The 22,532-nt window shown below is 39.6% G+C and overlaps 1 protein-coding gene across 1 annotated transcript in view; it reads right to left on the bottom strand.

The window, feature by feature from the left end:
• Positions 1-22,532, bottom strand: part of TTC12 (tetratricopeptide repeat domain 12) — a 1,640,087-nt gene that overhangs the window by 1,094,779 nt on the left and 522,776 nt on the right. The window contains exon 10 of the mRNA XM_044081062.1: positions 1,502-1,571. Within this exon, the coding sequence (XP_043936997.1) occupies positions 1,502-1,571 (70 nt within the window). The remainder of the gene's footprint in view (positions 1-1,501; positions 1,572-22,532) is intronic.

Here is a 22,532-nt window from a genome sequence, read left to right as displayed (position 1 = left end):
AAGCTGAAATGAGACAATGGTCAGGTTCTACAAGTTGGAGAGCATGAATTAAGCCATCTTAGATCCATAACAAGAGTTTCACCATATGTGCAAATACTAGGTATACTGTAATGCCACTGGTTACAAAGATATTTAAAATGAGCTGCTATGTACTTATACATGATAAAAATATTCAAATGGCTACTGTGGTACGTTTAAGTGTGGTCACTGTAACAAGTGACAGTACTGTCATACAGATAACTTACACACCCTATTAGCATGCAAGTGAGTAAAAAAAAATCCACATTCCCAGCAGAATGTATCTGCATTCCAAGATGAGATTTATCATCAGTTAAGGGAACAATAATGGGAACTGCATTGTTTCTCAGTTATGCTGCTTATTTTAGTGGAGCTAGATGGAAGAATACATTAAGAGCCAACTTATTTTAAATATATGGACTGTTTATCATTTTGCATATGATATTCATTTTATGGAATGGATGAAGAACTGTTAAGATCCAGGTAACAAAGAATGTTACATCATGGTATGCATCAGATAGGTGTGTTGACATCCCTAAATGTGGTATTTTGCTGAAAAAAATGCTAAATATCATCTGCTGGAGACATAACAGCCAATGAAGAATCCATCAAGAATGGTCTACAATGTTACATTTAGTACTCTTGGATGAGAGAGAATTTGCATGTATTATCATCATTTTAACCATGCAGCCAAAGGTGCGACAAGAATAATTTGTTTCAAAGCAGACAGTTTCTCATAAATATAGTTTATATCTGACATTAAGCACTCTTCCCCAGAGTGAGGATATATATTTTGTACTGTTTACACAATTAAAAATCTGACATTTACAAAAATGAAGCAAGTTTCAGAAAAAGGCAAACCAGAAACCAACACAAGGAACAGTATATTTTGCAGAAATACCAATTAACTGTCTTTCTATCTTCTTAAATACCAAGTCTCACTGCAGTCTCAGACATTATTTTTCTGTAAACGCTCCTTATGCAAGAAAAATCATGGAAGAGAATGAGCACTTGTCTTTAGCCAATTAGAGGAATGTGGGATGACCTTTATTCGTCCCCCACCTCATGGCAGTGAACATTTACAAAAACAACTACAGTCGTTAAACATGATGCATGTCCAGATAAAGTCACTGAGATATGGCAACTGATGTCAGTCTTGCTATGCTACATAATGTATAAACAGTTTGCCCTTTTGGATGTATTTTCAGTAACAGAAAAGCTAACTAGGAATAAACAAGTTACCACAGTAGTAGTTTCTTCTTCACTGCTATATAGAACTACTCCCAAAAAAGGATTCGAGCAAAATGTAAATGACATTTTTTCAAAATGACTGATATGCATTCTCTCAATTCAGTCCTAAATAATCTGTAATATATCCAGTCTTTCTTATGCCTTTTCATTGTACAACTGGAGGTTGTTACACTGAAGTACATTTTGTTATTTGATGACACGGTTGTCCTGATGTTCTCTACAGTGTCCTTACCTCTGAATGATCACATTGTCACATATGATACTGAATCCATTGATGGTTCTAAATAAGGCTTGTTCCGTACCTGAAACAAATATAGACAAAGACATTCAGTTAAGTCTAACTAGCTGATGTCACTGAAACAATGCTTTCTGATTCTCAGATTTAAAATAAAAAGAGCCAAGGTCAGTGAATAAACAGGTCACAGGGATAAGAATGATAACGAAAACTAAGAAAACAATACTTACTTGAATACACAGTCATGTTTCCTATAGATCCGATACATTTTTTTCTGTTACACACATCACTACTTATATATATATATATATATATATATATATATATATATATATATATATATCTGTATGTGTGTGCAGAAAAGGGCCTGGCCCTAGTGGTCCAAATTGTCAACATGTAAAATTTAGAAAAAAATTATGTGTGTGATGAACTGTACCAATGCAATTTTATTTAGTCACCAATTACATACAGTTATGAAGAAAAAAATAAAGACATTACATATATACAAAATACAATATTAGGCAGACTTGTCAAAACGAAGCTTAACATATCTAATACAGTGCAGCTAAACTCAGTGTGAGGAAGCTAGTGATAATTACCCTTTATCATAAGAAAGAAGAACTGCAGATACCTGTCCCAAAAAGAAATCACCACAGTGATTCTTGGAAAGTCCTTCTGAATCTTCAGAATGATCATCATAGGATCATAGATTAGTACTAGGCTAACTGCTCTTATGCACTATTTTAAGCCTAGCCAACTACCCCATGTGAGAATCAAACCCTGCACCTTGTGTCTGTAAGGTAAACACCTTAACCACTATGTCAACCTCCCACAATAACAGTGAAAAGGGTAAAAATACATAAAGGAACATTCCTCTCCAAGAAATCTTTAGTTGACTATTTGGAATGGAGGCAAAACAATCTACTTGAGGAGTTCACAGTTGGTTCAAATCCTGGAAGAACCACTCACTGTCCTGGTGTTGCTCAGTTTGTATGCCACAATATTTTGCTGTGATGAAATCTCCCAGACTACCAAAGCTAGCCTCCGCAGAAATTAAAATAAAGTTGTCCTTGCTTGTTTCTGTATCACATCACTGTGATATTGTCTCTGATTATTTGAAGTGGTCCTGGAGAACACAGATGCAGTGAACTGACGGCATGAATACCAGCTAGATTTTCTTTGGCCTGTCACGTTTGTGCCAAAAATCTTGTCATTTTTACCCCCACAGACCAAGATCCCTATGAAAAATCAGATGCATTGGTCATTATAGATTGTGCAAGGGTGTGTAAGGGCAGTCAGAAAAAAAGAAGACAGGGAATCAAGGATATTTGGTCTCTCCACCAAAGCAACTCTATCACTTCACAAAGTCCAGCACAGGAATGTGAAATATCAGGAGGTGAAGATGTTGGTACTATACTGTTTTCAGGAACCACTGAATTTTTGTAATCTGGCAAAGAGAATCATGACAAATCATAGAAGCCATGAATCCTAGAATCCTGATGTATTCTCTTGCAGAAGACCAACAGTGAAAGGAGACGTTTATGAACAATTACAGATACAAGTTTACTTTTTCTTTTGGAGAAATGTGAACACAGTGAAGTCTGCAATAGGCTAGCACTTTGTGAACACCCTTGGAGCAGTAGATAACCCAAAGGGTAAGGCACTCAAATAGCAGTGTAACTCAGACACACAGAACCTTAGAAATCTTCAGAAATCTGTGGCACTAGAAATATGACTATAAGCATCTTTCAAGTCTGGAGTTACCAAAAACTTAAAGGAGGAATGAAAGGTAATAAGGCTTGCATGGACAGCATTTTGGACTTTGTAATTTTCACAAACAGTCTGAAAAAGGAAAGGTCTACAATTGATCTTTAAGATTGACTATTCTTTGGCACCAGAACAATTCCTATATCAAAACACATCTCCTCACTGCTCTAGGGGGACTGGTTTTGTGACTTCCAGAGAAAGCATTTGGTTATTGAATGGGGGAAACATAGAAGTCCGATTTAGTGGATGAGGAGGGGATACCCTGGAAAGGAGGGAGGCTTTGCCAATGCATTGGTTAACATCCTGAATAACTCTTAGAGCCCTTTTGTCTGAAACAATCTTATGTAAAACAGGACGGTAATGAGCCAGGCTCTGGGACAGTTTTACAGTAGTGGCAGGAAGGGGAGGGGGGAAAGAGGAATGCTGCAATAACTATTCTATGTTATTGGACCAACCTATTTATGGAAACGTCTATCCATCTTTGAACCTTTCTTTTGAACCTTTCTGTGATGATGTGGGCTACTGCCAGCAGAGCCAGCTGGAGTTCTGTAAAGAATGATACGCCCTTTGAATATCAAACTGATTTATACATGATGCTTGTGTTACAAATATATTAGAACTGTATGGCATTTGAATATCAAACTGATTTGCACAAATGCTTACATTACAAATGCATTAGAACTGTATGGCATTTGAATATCAGCCTGATCTGTAGAGACATTTTAGTTACAAATGTATTAGAACTGTATGGCATTTGAAAATCAAATGTGTTTGTAAAGTTGTTAGTGTTAAAAAATGTATCAACAGTGGGTCCTGCTGGACAGAGAAGGAATATACATGTGAGACTTTATGTATACATGTTAGCAAAGGACACTCACAACAAAAGCTCTTCAGCTCCACAGGATAAGCAGCTAAATCCAAATAAGACAACAGCCAGTTCACCAAAGCAGTTTATTCTCTGTAGATACTCTTCTCTAGCACCTCGGCTACAAAAAGCCTTCAAGGAGTTAGCAAAGGACACTGAAAGAGAAGGGGTTAAACAGCTAGCGTATTCTTACTTTAAGAAAAATACTGTTAATTGGACCACCTGTTGGGCCATGGAAGTGCTTATCTCACAGCTCTGAACAGGACAAGAGTTGGCATGTTGGGAAGAAGCCTTTGTTCATTAGCTCAGTAAAGAGAGGGGAAGCCCCAGGCATAGCCGGCATAGGGCGCCGCTCTAGTAGGGAGCGCTTTTCCAGTATTTATTTGGTGTAGGTAGACCAGGATGGAGGCACCGGGTGGTGTGGTGGAGGTGCCGTGGAGCCCTTTTGCCTAAGGCACGAGTTGACCTAAGGCCGCTACTGGCCCCAGGCACTGCCATAAAAATCAGAAGAACTTTAGATATGCTTCGTATCACATCTATGCTAACATCATGTCTCAAGCTTCAAAGGGGAATAGTGTGAGAACCTAGAGTCAGGTGACCAGATGAGGTCATTCTGTCAACCATCTTGGAAATTTTAGATATTACAAAGAGAAATCTCTCAGTATTGAGTATTCTGTCTTTGGCCTGACAACAAGAAGGACCATTCACTACATTATCTGCCTTGCTCTATTAAGTAAGTAGAGAATAGTAATTCTTCTAGATTTAGCCAGGAAAATATAATGAAGCTTAGTTTAGATATTGTTTGCCTTATTTGTCTGAGTCTGTCCATCGATGTTATTTTCAATATTTCCTGTGATTTGAACTTTGGGGTTTACTGTACATATATATTCAGTATTTTCATGTTCTTTTATTATTTATTATTAAATATATTTAAAGTTTTACTGTGGATGATCCTTTTAGAAAGTATTCAACCTTTGAGAGTGCTCATATTTATTTGGTGACACTGTATGGACCACTCCAGAAGGCCTAGCTGTCTTGGTCAACTACTACTATTAGTATTAATATTACAGAGTACAATTAGACACCCTTTGTTAAGGGCCTTAGAGCAACTGATTGTGGACTGCCTGGTGGCAGTGATAACTACCTTGTACTCTGGGCAGAAGGGGGCACAGCAGGTAAATCTGTGACAGCCTTTCTCAGGTGTGTGTGTGTGTGTGTGTGTGTGTGTGTGTGTGTGTGTGTATGTGTAAAATCAAATCTTGCAGTGCATGTGTGTCAGCTACTTGCAGCACGGACACAAAGCACTGGTTTCAAAGAGAGGGTGCTGGAGGACTTGGCTTGGACACCCGATTGAGGACCTAACCCTACAGCTGTACCAATGGGGAGTCTTACTGGGGACCTGGAGGGAGTCAGAGAAATCCAGTCCCCGGGTTGAATATGTGCCCTATGTACTCTTAAGGGAAACTGTACTTGGTGCAGAGAGCTGCATCTGGAAATACTGGATATATCCATTTGTATTCCAAGTGAATGTCCATCTTCAGTGTCAGTGGTGAGGATTCAGACTCCTTGATTACTGGCCAGAGAGGGATCATCACGCTTTCTGCCACTTTTTCCTGTATGACTACTTGTTAGAAGCCTGTGGAGACTATTTACTTTGCATTTTGTAAAAGTAACCCAAGTAATCGGCAAAGGCATTAGCAAACTTAGAGAAGGAGGGCTGAAAAATCAGATTAACCCCCTGAATCAATTTCCCTCTTTCAGCAGGGAATCTAGCTGAAGATCTAAACAAAACCTCCATATCGAAAGGAGAATTTAACATTTTAGAGTTAAAAGCTTCAGAAAATTTGTGTGTGTACACCCAAGCAAACCTTCTCATAACAGAAGCAGAAACTGTTGCCCTGTACTCAGAGTCAGCACAGTTTAAGCTTAGTTTAGTTACTTGTTAAAAGGAAGCAATTAAAAAACTCAAAGAGGACTGACTTACTCATGAGAGAAACTAGCTCTAATGTTCTTCATGATGTTAAAAGAAGCCAACAGAAACTTTTACATGTGAGCCTCATAACTTAGAATTCTAATGGCTGCAGTGTCAGAAGAATGAAATATCTTCCCAAATTGGTCACAAGCTTTCCCATTCTTGTCAGGGGGAGAGGGATTTAGCATTAACTAAATTTTATGTTGCAGCAGGATATGTCACAGAAAAATAAGGATTAGATTTGAGATGAGAAAACCAATATCAGTAAGACTGAACTTACAGAACGCAACTTTACAAAGTCTGCCTGGTTTTTTGGGGACTGCAGATTGCAAGCAATATAAACTTTTTTATTTATTTATTGACATTTGATTACCAGGAAAGTACACCTGGGTAGAAAAAGAAGTTATGTCTTACCATAACGTTCCATCTGTGTTGCAGATCTTTGTTCATTCATTACAAATAGGACCTTAGTTCCGTCCTCAGAACCAATACAGCCATTTCTAAGCTTGCACCAGCCAAAGACTCTCAGCTAAGACCTACCCATAATGCTCTGTTCCTAGTTACTCCAGACTGAGTTTGCCTGCCCTTAGATAATAGATGTAGTAATAGAAAAAACAGTAGGAGGCTCTGTCTGAGCAAATACCCTAACCAGGAGTTCCTAAAGTCCACCAGGAGTCCAGGCAGGGGGAAGGAGGGTGGGAAGTAATGAATGAACAAAGATCTACAACACAGATGGAACATTATGGTAAGACATAACTTCTTTATCTGATGTTGTAAATCTTTGTTCATTCAATACAAATAGGACCGAGTCCCCAGCTACTTGAGTCCTGGGTGGCTCTAAGGAAGGATATTCCTGAGCACCATAGAACCAAAAGATGTTCGTCCCCTGGAGGCCAAATCCAATTTGTAATGAAATATAAAAGTATGAGGTCTTGCCCAAGTGGCTGCTGCGCAGATATCATCCATAGAGGCTCTGGAATGAAATGCTATAGAAGTAGCCATATATCTGGTAGAATGAGCCTTTATTCTGGAAGGTAAGGATAGCTTATTCTGTTGGTAGATAAAGGTAATGATGTTTCTAAGCCAGGAGGATAAAATCACTTTGGAAACAGGTTTACCCAATCTTGGTCCTGCAAAGGGCACAGCAATTGATCTGTTTTCCTGAAAAATTTAGTCCTGTCCAAATCACAATGAAGCTGCCGATGCACATCAAGGGTGTGCACAAGGTATTCCCCTCTGTTAGAATGCTGAGGGAAGAAAAACGGCAGGTCAATAGATTGGTTAATGGAAAAGCCAGAAACAACCTTGGGCAAGAAAGGAGGGTTAGTACGAAGGGACACCCTATCCGTGTGGAAGACCAAGTAAGGACTCTTGACACTCAAAGCCTGCAGCTCAGATACTCTTCCCACTGAGGTAACTGCTACTAGAAGTAAGGTTTTCCATGACAAAAATTTCAAATCACATGAATCAAAAGGCTCGAAAGGAGATCCTGTGAGAGACTGAAGTACCAAAGTCAAGTCTGAGGGTTCTAAAGGAGGCTAGACTAGAGGTTTAGCATGTAATACTCCTTTCAAAAAGGTCTTGCATAGGTGGTATGACATAACTGAAGAATTATCAAGACCATTATGAAAACTGGCAATAGCTGCTAAATGTACAGTGATCGTCGAAGCTTTGGCTCCTGCATGCAAAAGAGTAGTTAGGTATTGTAGGATCTTTTGAACAGGCAAAGAGAAAGGGTGTAAGTTATGATCTTTGGCCCAAATAGAGAACCTAGTCTATTTACTAGAATAAACTTTCCTAGTGGAAGGTTTGTGTGAAGCCAGAAGAATTTCACAAACAGGAGATGGGATGTCAGGCAGCCTGGCAATCACTGGAAGTGAAGGAACCAAGCTGTGAGCTTAAGACTGTGCAAGTTCGGATGAATTAGTCCCCGAAGATGAGATAACAGGTCTTTGGAATGATCTAGGATCCATGGACTGTGAATCAGAAGAGGCTATATAAACGGGAACCAGACTTGACGGGTCCAGTAGGGGGCAATGAGGATCACTTTGCTTCTCAACCTCTGAGCTTTCTGCAGAAATTTTGGAATGAAGGAAAATGGGGGTAAGGCATACAGAAGACCTGGTGGCCAATCGTGCATTAGAGTTGCCCTCTGTGGATCCCCCTGAGGGTGGGATCAGGGCAAAGTAGCTTCTGCATTTGTAGTTTGGGGGGGAGCAAACAGGTCACAGCAAGGCTTGCCCCACCGTTGGAACATCCGATCAGCTGTTACAGAGTTGAAGGATGACTCATGAGGCATCAGGATGTTCCTGCTCAGATTGTCTGCAATAAGGTTGGAACTCCTGGGAATGTGTGTTGCTATAAGAAAGTGGTTGGAAGCTATCACCCAGTGCCAAATCCTCATGACTTCCTGACACAAGAGGTAAGACCTGGTTCCACCTTGCTTGTTGATATACCAGATGACTGACATGTTGTCTGACTGAACTGCAATGGTCCCAGAGGGTAGGGATGCATGGAAAGCTTGCAATGCTAAGAGAACTGCCCTTAGTTCCAGGACATTTATGAGCAAACTGGCCTCCATGGGGGATCAGGTGTCTTGGACAGTCTTTCTCTGGAAATGCCACCCCCCCCCCAACAGGGAAGTGTCCGTGGTCACCATGGCAGTGGGCTGGAGAAGACAGAACAGTCAACACCAAAGATTCGTTTATGGGTTCATCCACTATCATAACATTTCTTCCCTGCAACAATTTGAAATATGTATCATGAGGTTGAGTGGGTAAATTAGCAACGACCATTGTGTGGAAAGGAGCCACTGTAGGATTCTCATGTGCAGTCTCGCCAGTCGTACCAACGTAATGGCAGCAGCCATGGAGCCTAAGAGTTGCAGTACAAGACGCGCTGGTGCATAGGTCAGAGGAAGAATGTCTTGGATTTGGTGTGTTATTTTCGAAAGCCTGTGAGGGGGGAAAGAAGCTTGACAGGATGTTGTGTCGAAAACCGCTCCAATGAATTCCAGTGTCTTCGTGCAGAACATTTGAAATTTGTCCTTCTTGACTGCAATCCCAAGCAGAGAGCAAGACCTTGAGTGAAAGAAGATTCCTGGTCAGAGTGGTAAGGAGCCAATAGTCTAGATAGGGAAACACCTAAGATCCTTGTAGTCGAAGATGAGCTACCACAACTGCCATATATTCGGTGAACACTTGAGAGGCTGTCGAGAGACTGAATGGCAGTGCCCTGAACTGGTAGTGATTGGCTCCCAGCCGGGAGCAGAAAACCTCCGGAAGTGGTGATCCATCTTTATGTGGTAGTACACGTCCTGGAGGTCTATAGAGCACATCCAATTATCCCTCCCTAGGAAGGGAAGAATAGACTGCATCATGACCATCCGGAATTTTTGAGGTTTGATAAATTTGTTCAATAGGATGAAATCCAGGATTGGTCTCCAGTCCATTGTTGATTTTGGCACTAAAAAGAACCTCGAGTAAAACCCGGATCCTGTCTGTTCTGGTGGGACTGGTTGGATGACTCTTTTCCTTAGCAGCTTTTCTATCTCTAAGGCTGCTAATTCCCTCTGATTGGGTGGTACATCGGGGATTTGTTTGACGGGTCTGGAAGTTAAATCGAATGGTATTTGGTAACCTCTGGATATTATTCTCTGCACCCAAACATTGGTAGTAATAAGATGCCAGGCTGGTAGCTGCAGAGAAAAATGCACCCCTGACTGCTTCCAGAGGAAAGCAATCAGGCCACTGCTCAAGAGCACTGGTAGGGTCTGCCGGAAAAAGAATCTCTAGCGCCCTGGTTACGTGGACCCCCTCTACCCCGAAAGGGACATCTTCCATATGAGTTGCTCCCTCTGCCCCAGGGGGATTGTTCACCATGAGTGTCACAAAGAGGTCCTTGGGATTTCTTGAACCACATTTTTCCTCCCTTCTGGTTCCTGGAGTAGGACCTCTGGGGGTTGGGAAAGGCGTATGCCCACAGCAGACAAGGTATTTCCGTCTTTCTCACTACGTCTAAGAGTGTCTCATACTTCGGATCCAAATAATGCAGATTTGTCGACAGGTGCATTGATGAAGGAAGATTTAAAGGGGTCTGTGAAGTCACATAACCGCATCCAAGCATTACGTCTCATGACAACTCCTGATGCGGCAGCTCGAGCTGCCCCCTTGGTGGAGTGAGATATCAAACGCATTGAGTGGTTCGAGATGAATTCAAGGGTAGCTAGCTGTGAGGCGACAGCATCACACACCTCATCAGACAGTACCCCACCAAAGAAGAAGACATTTCAGAAATTAGGTCTCTTTGGAGATGAGTAAAGTGTGCCAGATAGTTCCGTGACTGAATAGCGAATGTGGCTGAAGCATAGGTCCATTTCCCTAGACTGTCAATGATCCAGGACTCTCTGTTTGGGGGATGGACAGTGGAACTATCTTTTGCCAGTTCCCTCTTGGTGGCCGCCGCCACGACCATAGAATCAACTGTCAACTGCTAGGACCAGTGGGGCTGGTCTTCAGGTGTAGATAACATTTTTGTCTGGCCTCCGAGGGACAAGTTCTACGTTGTCCAGGGCCTTCCAGGCACGCTGCACAATGGGTTTAACAAGGTCATCTGCCAGTGGGGTCACCCAGGAAGTAGATGGTTGGGCACGGAAGACCTGCAGTAACACCTATTCCTCAGAAGAAGGGTTATAGGACTTCCAGTCTCCCCGCTGCTTGAGGATTTTGAGAATGTCTCCGAATGAGATGTCATATGGGGGAGACCGTGGGAACCCCTCCCCCTCATCACAATCAGTGCCTTTGGTGATAGAGTCCTCCGGTGAATCAAGGTCCTTCCTCTTGCACCATTTCTTCCAGGGTGGCTCCCCAGTGGGATCTTCTGAGAAGGACTCCGGAGAAGAGGTTCCCTTCGAAGAGGGTTCTTGTGACCTGTGCCCGGGGTTCCGAAATAGAGGGTTGGGAGAGGAGCATGCTAGGGGAGGATTCTGATACTGTCATTGCTGCTGCCTGCGAGTCCACTACCTGTACAGCAGGCCCACCTGAGGAGGGCTGGGAGTCCAGAACCAGGAGGGAGAACCTCAGAACTGGGGTCACACCTTACCATGAGGAGCCCACCTCCAGGTGAGGAGCTCTGAGAGAACTGGAAGCCGTCAGAGCCATGGACATAGATTGGGCCAGCGAGAAAATAGGCGCCGGGCTAGGTACCAAGGTATGGACGGTCCAAGCACTGCTTCGGGAGAGCATCGGTTCCACCGGAGCCAATGCAGCAAGGGTGGACAGTGCCAACAGGGAAAACATTAATGTCAGAACTGAGACAGTATGCACCGGAGTGGAAGCATCTTGTCCTTGGCAGGTATTTGAGTTTTGGAGCAGATGGAGTCAAAGACACTGTTGGCACCATGGCTGGGGATGATGTCAAAGCAGGTACAGTCATTGGAGCCAATGTCGAAGGATGGCACTGAAGTCAGTGGTGGCGAGGTCGGAACCGAAATAGGGGTGAACATCATGGACAGCACCGAGGGAGAAGACACAGGACCTGGTGCTGAAGAGGTCTGTGCCAAGGGCACCGGCGAACCACGGAGCCGACTTGTTTCCATAACTGACAGAGCTGCAGGAACCGAGTGACTCCGTTTGTCCTTATGTTTTGTGGTCTTTGGAGGGGGTGAGACCTCCGACCCAGATAGAGCCTCCGAAAAAGGTGCCTTGAGTAATCCATTTTTCCTTATGGTTTTTGGAGGGGGTGAGACCTCCGACCCAGATAGAGCTTCCAAAAAGGGTGTCTTGAGTAATCCATTTTCTCTTATGTTTTTTGGTCTTTGGAGGGGGTGAGACCTCCGACCCAGAAAGAGCCTCTGAAAAAGGTGTCTTGAGTAAACCTTTTAAGATAAGTTTATTGTTACATTCTGCTAGTGTATAATTACTAAAACTAGCACAAATATAACAGTCAGCTCTAATATGATCCACGCCCAAACAGTAGACACAATGAGCATGTGTATCTGAGTTAGACGTCTTCCGTCCACACGTGTCACACTGTTTAAACCCGAACTTAGTTTTGTCTGACATAAGTCAAGAAAGCTATCCTATAGAAAAAACTAAATAAGGGAGAGAATACCAGCAATGGTATTTAAAAAATACAACAAGTGGTAAGGAAGGGCCTGTCAAAGACAGAAGAGAGGAACAGTACCAAAAATTGTAAAATTTAAATTACCAAGGAAAAGGGTAGAGAATAGAATAGGCGACAGTGAGAAAAGGCTAACTTGACTAAAAAGTAAACAATGAAACTGTCTTAAAAATAGCAATTCTCTACTTAGCTTTGAGAGAGATGGCTAGCACGTCTGACTTGTAATGCAGAAAATGAAATCTGGGTAACTAGGAGAGGGGTGTTATGGGTAGGTCTTAGCTGAGTTTTTGGCTGTCATGAGCTTGGAAATGGCCGTACTGGTTCTGAGGATGGAACCGAGGTCCTATTGAACAAAGATTTACAACATCAGATGCCCATTTTCAGCGGAGGCCTGAGGAGAAAAGCTCCAAATTATTACAAAACATTTTAAGAACAATAATTTTGCATAGGCCGCAGTGGTGCAGCGGTTAGCATTGCCACCTCACAGCAAAAGGCTCTCCGGTTCAAGTCTTGGCTGGAGTGCCTTCTGTGCGGAGTCTGCATGTCCTCCCTGTGGTCATGTGAGTTTTAAAGACATGCAGGTAGGGTGTGTGTGTGTGTGTGTGTGTGTGTGTGTGTGTGTGTGTGTGTGTGTGTGTGTGTGCGCGCCTTCAGTGAAGGTTGGGCTCTGGGCTGGCAACTCGACACCATAAAAACTCCATTGTCACTCAATCTGTGCACCAGTGATCCGCTGTGCTGACCCATAACCAGAAAAAAGCCAAAAGAGATTGCTTGCAAATTTACAATCTTCAAAAATAAAACAAAAACATCTGCAGTTTAAATAATTATAAAAAATTAGACTGAATATAAAAACACTGGTTAAGAATCTATGCAAGGTATATGACAACATTTAATATTTAGAGAAATTTTAGACAGTTTGTAGAGAAATTTAAGATAAGTTAGTCTAATAGAAATAGGAATTACACTATGAAGTGAGGGAAAATGGGCTTATGGTATATTTAGAGAGAAAGTCAGGAAAAATAATTTGATAGCAGTAAATAAGTAAGTGAAGAAGAGAGAGTAAGCTGGCATAAGGAACAAAAGGTATTTCCTCACATTTAGGGATCCTCCAAAGCTGGTAAGACAGGAGAAATAGCAGCAGAGTATGGAAATTAAACTTGTAATAAACCCTAGTATTTCATCAAAGAAGATGGTATATCAGTCTGTTCCTTATTTACTGTAAAAATTATTTCAAAAAATGAAAATCCCTCCATAGAAGACTCAGAGAAAACACTTTCCACACAGTAAGACTCAACTACTTAGGCAGAAAAATTAGAAGGCTCTCTTTTCCAATCTCTTTCATGATCATCAGAGAATCCTCAGAAATTGAGGGAACTGACTTATTTTTTCCACAAAAATCCAATCATCTTTCAGAGGTTTTAGCGCCTACAATAGACTTTAAACCAAGCCAATAAACTCTTCATTATCTACAGAAAAAAAACAGAATGAGGAAGAAAAAGTTTAACTTCTGTCTCTGTTTTTCTAGGGGTTTCCCTAAAAGGAGATTAACTCCGGCATGGAGTTTCATCCTGGGACAAGGTCTCCAAGCCCAGCTACATAAGGATGTATTCTCTGCTTCCTTCTCTGAGATCAAAACAGTGGCTATCTCATGCCTACCAAGGTCACCTGAACAACTGCAGAGGATGTGGCTGAAAGTGGCTACACCAGATGGATCTGGAGAACAAAACGAATGGTCTGAGATACCAGTAATGGCCACAGCAGAGTCACTCATCAGTGGCTGAGGCACCATTTAAGCCCACTGTGTTGGCAAGAGTTCCATTCAAGTTTTCTTTTAGATGAATCCAGAAGAAGGCAGAACCATGGGACTGCTATGCTGTTCTATAGTTCTGCTGAAAAGGAAGCCTGATTCCTGGTTAGTGCAGCTAGAGTGAGTCTCACAGGTAATTTGTCAAATGTAATCTTCATAAGCAAAATAAGCAATGACACTCCCAAAACGCACTTGCCCACATTAAACATACAAGTCCCACAAAATATGCATATTTTCTCACAAAAGTGTTTTGAATAAGCATAAACAGTTACAGTTATAAATAGAAGATAAATAATTTGTCAAATTAGCCAGTCTCAAGACATTTCCATAAAATAATCATTCCCATCAAAAAATGTTTCTCAAAGAAAATAACATTATGGAAGGTTTTCCTCAAAGGGAACTTATCTGCACAGCAATGGAAGACCATTAGCTGACCATTCATCCTCTGAAGTCAGCAAGAATAGCACTGTCTAAGCAAGAAAGCATAGAAGCTTTTTAGAATTTATCCATTTGTAGCTTGTGCAACCAGCAGCCTTGGCACAGACAGATGGAGTCCAAGGCTTTGATACAATGGTTTTCACTGAAACAGAAACATTCACCAAATTATAGGATGTAATGTACAAGTTCAATGCCATACAGCACTGTAAGGCAAGAAGAATTATACACACAGATCCCCAAGCTAACGTTCACTGCCTTAAACCAATATGCTATATTGTCAGACTGCCTTATAGATTGCAAGGACTGTTCCCACAGGTTCATTTCTCACAGAGTGTACAAAGTAATGTATGTCTGGCCACTTCACTCCCATCACTCCAGCAAGCTGCTTCAGCACCTGAAATGCTATTCAAATCTGGTCATCTAGGTAGTCAAGTCTTCTAAGCCAAAAAGTTGACTATCAACAACTAAATGTTATACAATGTTTATTACCATTTTGAAAAAATTAAAGACTTGCATTCATTACTGATTTTAATAAAACTAGCAGACAATAATATAAAAAGTCCATTCTTGGCCCCATGCTTTTCAATATCTTCATCAATGACTTCCACTCTGCTATCCCAAATACTAAAATCGTACAATATGCCGACGACTCCACCTTAATCTGCTGTGCCACCAATCTCCCTGAACTTCTAGCACACACACAAAATGCCTTCTCTGCCACTGAGAACTGGATGCTCCATAATCACTTATCTCTAAATGCAAACAAAAATAAAATACTACTCTTCCCCCCTACAAAATCCTTCCCTCTTGACAAAAAGACCTTCAAAATTAGAAGCCTTAAAAATTCTACCATAGAAATTGTCCCCCATGCCAAACTTCTTGGGGTCACTATCGATGAAAACCTAAAATTTGACATCCATGTTCAACTCAACATTATGAAAACACATCAAAAACTTGGCCTGTTATACAGAAACTTCCACTATCTCTCTCCTTCTTCTAGACAAACGCTTGCCACTACCTATCTTCTTCCCTCACTAATGTATGGTGCCCCTCTATTAACTAACTTATCCGTCTCCACCTCCTCAAAAATGGAAATTTGTTATAACAAAATTTCTAAATTCACCACCAAAGCCAAACACTCCTCCCATCATTGCTCTGCCCTCCAGTCACTAAACTGGCTGGAACTCCCCAACCTTCTAGACTACCTCCAACTTACCACTGCCCACAGGCTATTATTTAACCGCTCTAAATGTCCTGCACTATCCAACATCTTTCAACCATATACCCCTAATAGGCCACTTCGTTCGGCCCACCTAAACCCACTCAATGTCCACAAACCAAAACGACCTGCCGGGCAGCACCTCCTTTCTTTTTCCTTAGCCAAAAAGTGGAACTCTCTCTCTCTCCTTCTTTAAGATTGATAGAAAATCCTAATAATTTCAAAACACTACTCCATTCCTACCTGTTTTCTAAGTGGAAGTGCAACTGCACTTTCCCCACCTAGCCTCCTCACTGTACATATTAACAGTAATGCTATTCAATTTCTTACTACTGTCAACCTTGTACATATGTACTTATTGTTACTGTTGTCCTGTGTATATATGTAAATACTGTAAACAGTTTGCTCTGCCTTTATTTCCCCTCCCTAACATTTATGCTTGTTCTACCACTCTGCCATTACTAGACTCAGACTCTTTGTAATCTTTTAATCATCCATTTCAATATATGAATAATATGTTATGTAAACACCATTCCTTTTATTGCCTCTGTATCACAAATTACCAGCATTCATACCATGTAGACTGACGGTTGCATCCTTATGTATCTGTACCTTGAATCTTATGTTAATTTTTATCTTTTGTATTTTGTTTATATCTTTTTATCTTTGTATCTTGTAATGTGGAGCTTTTCTCCCCGGGCCTCCACTGAAAATGGGCTCCTGAGCCCAGTGGACCTCCCCGGTCATCAAACTGAAATAAATAAATAAATAAATAAATATTATTAGAACAGGTTAATAATAACAATGAACCTACTCTGATATTGAATACTGATTTAAAAAAAGCTAATGGCAAAATATTTACATCTATATCTATATATTCAAAGTATTAGCTCTTTTCCGCCTTCATATTTAATTATATTCTAATGTAATTTTCTAATATTAAATTGCTAATGCCCTGCAAACCAATATTTTGCAACAACAAACGCTCATTTTGATTGTTAGTAATACTATTGCTTGTAATTGTCTATAAGTTTTTTCCGAATGTGATCAAATGGCACATTTATAAGACACCATATGTGCTAAATAATCAGGTGCTCTAACAGATAATCTGGTAGATCTATAAGCAATGTTCCCAATCTTTTTTCACAGCCTTAGGGGTTTGACATAATGGTTAAGGTACAAAACAGTCTCAACAGCAACCAGGTACATCAGTGAATGGTAGAGAATCAGTTCAGCTGCAGAAATAAAACAAATGTAAGGCTCCAGGCTTCTTCAAGCAATTTTATTATCGACATACACAAGCGCTTTCACCATTAGGCTTCTTCAGGTGTGTCAAATAACACAATTACACCTGCATTTATACTAACAGTCACATGATCACATACTAAAACTCTTAAAAACAGAAAAATATAAAAATGTTTTCTTTAAAAACATAATACATATACATAAATAACTTTATATATAACTGTCTATATAGACAATTAGCAAATACATATAAAAACATTATATATAATTGTGCTATCTGAGCAGTGGTCTGTTTTTTAAAATAGGTCTTAGTGGTATATGGTCATTCAGACCATGCCCATCATTTGCTCTCAGCCTCACTATCCAATTAGTTTCTAAGTTTTCGGTTCTTACCCTGATGTCACCACCGATTAGATTTTCAAAGCATCTACTTATCACCCTAAATGTAAAAGTATGCTGTACGTTGGTCTCTTTAATATGCTTAGCTAATGCATTAAACATACTCTCCTTTTTTATGTGATATATATGCTCTCTAATTCTATCCTTTAAAAACCTATCGGTTTTCCCTACATAAAATTTGCTACAAATCTTACAGGTAGCCAAATAAACCACATGGGTTGAGTTGCATGTAGCGTTGGTTCTGAAGGTGTATAATACACCTGTATCAGGATGTTGAAATGTAGTGCTTGTGTCTATAAATCTGCAAAATTGACATTTAGTACAAGGTTTCGTGCCTAAGCTATCACTAGGCATAATATGATCTCTGGTTCTTGTTTTTAAAAGTAAATTGTGGGAATATCCTTACCAACTTACTTACTTGTTTATCAGAAGTTAATATATTCCAGTGTTTATTAATAACGTCTGTGTAGTGTTTTATATTCCTAGAGTAACTAAAACACAACTTAAGAGGTTGTGGAATTTTAGACTTATTTTTCAGCACGTTACTATCTATCTGTTTAGAAAAATAGGGTTTAGCTCTACGGTGTCTTAAATTTCTAACAGAATTCATGCTTGAATCAATCAACTTCTGATCATAACCTCTTTCTAATAGTTCTATTTTTGTTGTATTAAGTTGTACCATAAAATCACCCTTTGTAGCTTTGTAGCATTTAATCTAGAAGCTCTACATGCTTGATTCTGTGCTACATTTCTAAATATGAATTGGGGATGCATACTATCTCTTCTAAGGAGATTATTAACATGACATTCCTTTCTGTACATTTTAGTACTTAAGTTACCATCCAATTCTTGTGAAACTAATGTTGTGTCTTTCGGCTTTTCCCGGTTAGGGGTTGCCACAGCGGAACTCCGGTCTGCTAATGATTGGCAGTAGATTTTTAGGTGCCGAGTTGCCAGCCCTGACGCACAACCTTCAACGAAGGTACGCCCATTCACGCATATCTCCATGAAGAAGACGCTCTAGCTGAGAATCGAACCGGACAGCGTCTTACTGTGAGGCGACAACGCTAAAGCAGCACCACCACCGCAGTACAATTCATCCAAAAAATTGATTTCTCTATAAGAATAATTCAGGGTGAATTTAAGAAAGCTTGTTGAAACATTAATATAATTTACAAAAATCTTAAGCTCCTCTAGTGAGCCTCCCCATAACAAAAAGAGATCAACCACAAATCTATGAAAGAACAGGATTTCATTCCTGTATTCACTCGTCGACAAAATATCTTTCTCCCATCTTAACATCACAGCATTTGCATAGCTGTGGGCACATGATGTTCCCATGGCAACGTCATGACATTGCCAGTAAATTCTATCTCTAAACATAAACACATTATTTTCCATCACCAACCTCAATAACTTTCGTGTTAACTCCATTGTGTTATAGTCATATTTCCCATTTTCACTCATTAATTCAACCACACTATTAATTCCATAATCATTAGGTATTACAGTAAAGAGTGAAACCACGGCAAGTGTTACTAGTAACACTTGCGTCTTATCTGTATATTCACAGAAGTTATATAAATCTCTTACAAATTGTTCAGTAGCTTTCAAAATGTTGTTAAATTGATTTATAAGATTTCTAAGGGATTTTTCCAGATAAACTGAGATAGATTCAGCACACCAGTTTCTACTGGCTACAATAGGTCTCATGGGGGGGGGGGGGGTTCTCCTTATGTTTGTGTATCTTGGGCAAAACTTGCATCATACGGATAGTGGGGTTGAGAATAAGAAAATAGTTGAGTAAACCTTCATCAATAAGATTCATCATGGCCATCTCCTTCAATTGCTTATGAACACAATCAATCATCCTATTAACTTGTACTAAAGTGATAGATTTATAAAAAAAAATCATCATTTAGTAGGAAAAGCATTTTCTTATCATAGTCTTCCCTGTCTAAAATAACAGTAGACCCCCCTTATCTGCTGGACGCATCATAATAGATTGATTCATCTGTAAACTTTTTAATGCAAAACAGTGCAAGAAACTTCTCCGTGTGGAAGATTTTCAGTCCATATATTTCTAGTTAATCACTGTATATTAATCAGATCAGACAATAGTAGTAGAAGTAGCGAACGTAAACTCGTCAAGTCAAAAAGTAATAATAGAAAATATATAATTCTACAGCATTACTAAGTATTCGAAAGTAATCCAAGCAAGGCAGGCAGTCTGTTTCCAGTCGAAAATCCTTTATTAAGTACACAGACAAGCGATCCAAGTAAAACAAAATAGAGTAATAATTTCCTCACAAGCTTTCTAAATATATATATATACTTTTTATCAGGCATGGGAGTGGTTTATTGTGCTGTAAAACAAAGTGTTATTGGTACACATGTTAAATTCACATCCCTTCCCCCATCAGTGTGACATTCGAGCTGGTCCTGCCCTACCTAGTAGCTGTCATAATAATATATAGCCCTAATATACTTTAATGGTACATCTTATTTAACCAAATTATTAAGTCTGTGATTTTATACAAGGCAATATACTACATGGCTGGAAATATATCAACCTTAGTTCATTCTGCGATAAAAAATTATATATAAATATACACATATACATTTTGCATGTAAAAATCCGTTTCTATTTTCATAACCTATTGTTAACAAAGATCGCTTTCGTCCTTCTAGACTTCTTCAGGTCTGTGTACAAGAACCCTAAAAACCTATATAATTGTATAATTAGTTAGTATTGTTATTACCATTATTTTGAATAAAGTGGAAAAAAGAGAACCAGAAAAAAAATATATATATATATGTATGATGATGGAAACAAAATATACACTTACATTTCAAATGATTTAAAATGGTATTTAAAACCAATTTTGTAGAAAAAAAAAATAACAATTAATCATGTAAACAATGTGGCAATTTTCTAAGTTCCAGTGCACTTTTAATTGAACAGTAGTAGTTTAGTCCAGGCTTTCTAAAAGAGTTCAGCTTTAATTGCCACATGAGTTCCTGTTTCTCCAGAATATTCGGGATGTCTCCTTCTAGATCACCCATGTCTATGTGATCCAGGATCTGGAACTTAAAACCTGTGTGTCTTTTATGAAGAGAAAGGTGTTTGGCTAGTGCATTATTTTTACATCCAGAGCGGATTTCTGACAGATGACATGAAATCCTTCGCTTGAGTTTATTTACAGTCTTGCCCACATAGAATGCATCACATTCATTGCACTGTGCCCTGTAAATTACTTTTTTAGTGTTACAGTCACCCCCTGCACTGGTTTTAATTATCTTCTTTAAATAAGGGCAATAAAAACTATTGCCTTGCTGTATAAATATACAAAATGTACAATTAGTTTCACATCTTTTAGTGCTTTTCTCACATGGTCTAGGTTTAAATTCAACAAAACTTCTAATATTCCTGGCCTTCCTATAAACAAATGATGGGCCTTCACCTAAGATGTTAATCAGAAAAGGGTTTCCTGTGACAATGTCCCAGTTTTCTTCAATAATATTTTTGATACTCTGATAATCCAAAGTGTATGTCAGGATGCAGCTATTTTTGCATTTGTTATTCTCTGTGGGATTACTTAACATTTTTCTACTGGGGAGGTTGAGTGAAGGTGCTTCAGTCCTTTTCAGTTCTATAATGGGTTCCAGGATGTTTTTTAACATCTGTCTTTCATAGCCTCTCACTAGAAAATCATTCTCTAAGTTGTTCAGGTTTCTCAAAAATGGTTCCATCTCTGTGGTAATTTGAGCTAATCTATAGCCTTGGGATTTCACTACATTATACTTGTTTTTTGTAGGATGTAGACTTTTACTGTGGAGTAATAAATTAACCCTCGTTGGTTTTCTGAATAGATCAGTGGTGATTCTGTTATTGTTGATGTCCTTCTTTACTTTCAATGGCAAACACTACAAACAAAAAACTGGTATAGCAATGGGGGCTGCCATGGCTCCCAGCATAGCTAACATAGCCCTGGGCAAATGGGAGGAGGACTTTGCGTTAAACAACACAGACTACATGCAGCATATCACATGCTATTTATGTTTTATTGACAATGTCTTTATTGTGTGGGAAGGTGACACCTTGCAGCTTGGAGATTTTATCACTTACCTCAATCAAACAACCCCCTTCCTGAAGTTTACCTCTTCCCATAGCTGTACTTCAACCACTTTCTTAGATATGCAGATTTCCAAGGACATCAACAATAACAGAATCACCACTGATCTATTCAGAAAACCAACGAGGGTTAATTTATTACTCCACAGTAAAAGTCTACATCCTACAAAAAACAAGTATAATGTAGTGAAATCCCAAGGCTATAGATTAGCTCGAATTACCACAGAGATGGAACCATTTTTGAGAAACCTGAACAACTTAAGAGAATGATTTTCTAGTGAGAGGCTATGAAAGTCAGATGTTAAAAAACATCCTGGAACCCATTATAGAACTGAAAAGGACTGAAGCACCTTCACTCAACCTCCCCAGTAGAAAAATGTTAAGTAATCCCACAGAGAATAACAAATGCAAAATAGCTGCATCCTGACATACACTTTGGATTATCAGAGTATCAAAAATATTATTGAAGAAAACTGGGACATTGTCACAGGAAACCCTTTTCTGATTAACATCTTAGGTGAAGCCCCATCATTTGTTTATAGGAAGGCCAGGAATATTAGAAGTTTTGTTGAATTTAAACCTAGACCATATGAGAAAAGCACTAAAAGATGTGAAACTAATTGTACATTTTGTATATTTATACAGCAAGGTGATAGTTTTTATCGCCCTTATTTAAAGAAGATCATTAAAACCAGTGCAGGGGGTGACTGTAACACTAAAAAGTAATTTACAGGGCACAGTGCAATGAATGTGATGCATTCTATGTGGGCAAGACTGTAAATAAACTCAAGCGAAGGATTTCATGTCATCTGTCAGAAATCCGCTCTGGATGTAAAAATAATGCACTAGCCAAACACCTTTCTCTTCATAAAAGACACACAGGTTTTAAGTTCCAGATCCTGGATCACATAGACATGGGTGATCTTGAAGGAGACATCCCGAATATTCTGGAGAAACAGGAACTCATGTGGCAATTAAAGCTGAACTCTTTTAGAAAGCCTGGACTAAACTACTACTGTTCAATTAAAAGTGCACTGGAACTTAGAAAATTGCCACATTGT

Source organism: Protopterus annectens, chromosome 8.part0, assembly GCF_019279795.1.
Source record: "Protopterus annectens isolate FY-2018-M chromosome 8.part0, PAN1.0, whole genome shotgun sequence".
NCBI classification, from domain to species: Eukaryota; Metazoa; Chordata; order Ceratodontiformes; family Protopteridae; genus Protopterus; species Protopterus annectens.
The sequence above is the reverse complement of the archived record's forward strand: the minus strand, read 5'-3'. Positions and strand labels throughout refer to the sequence as shown.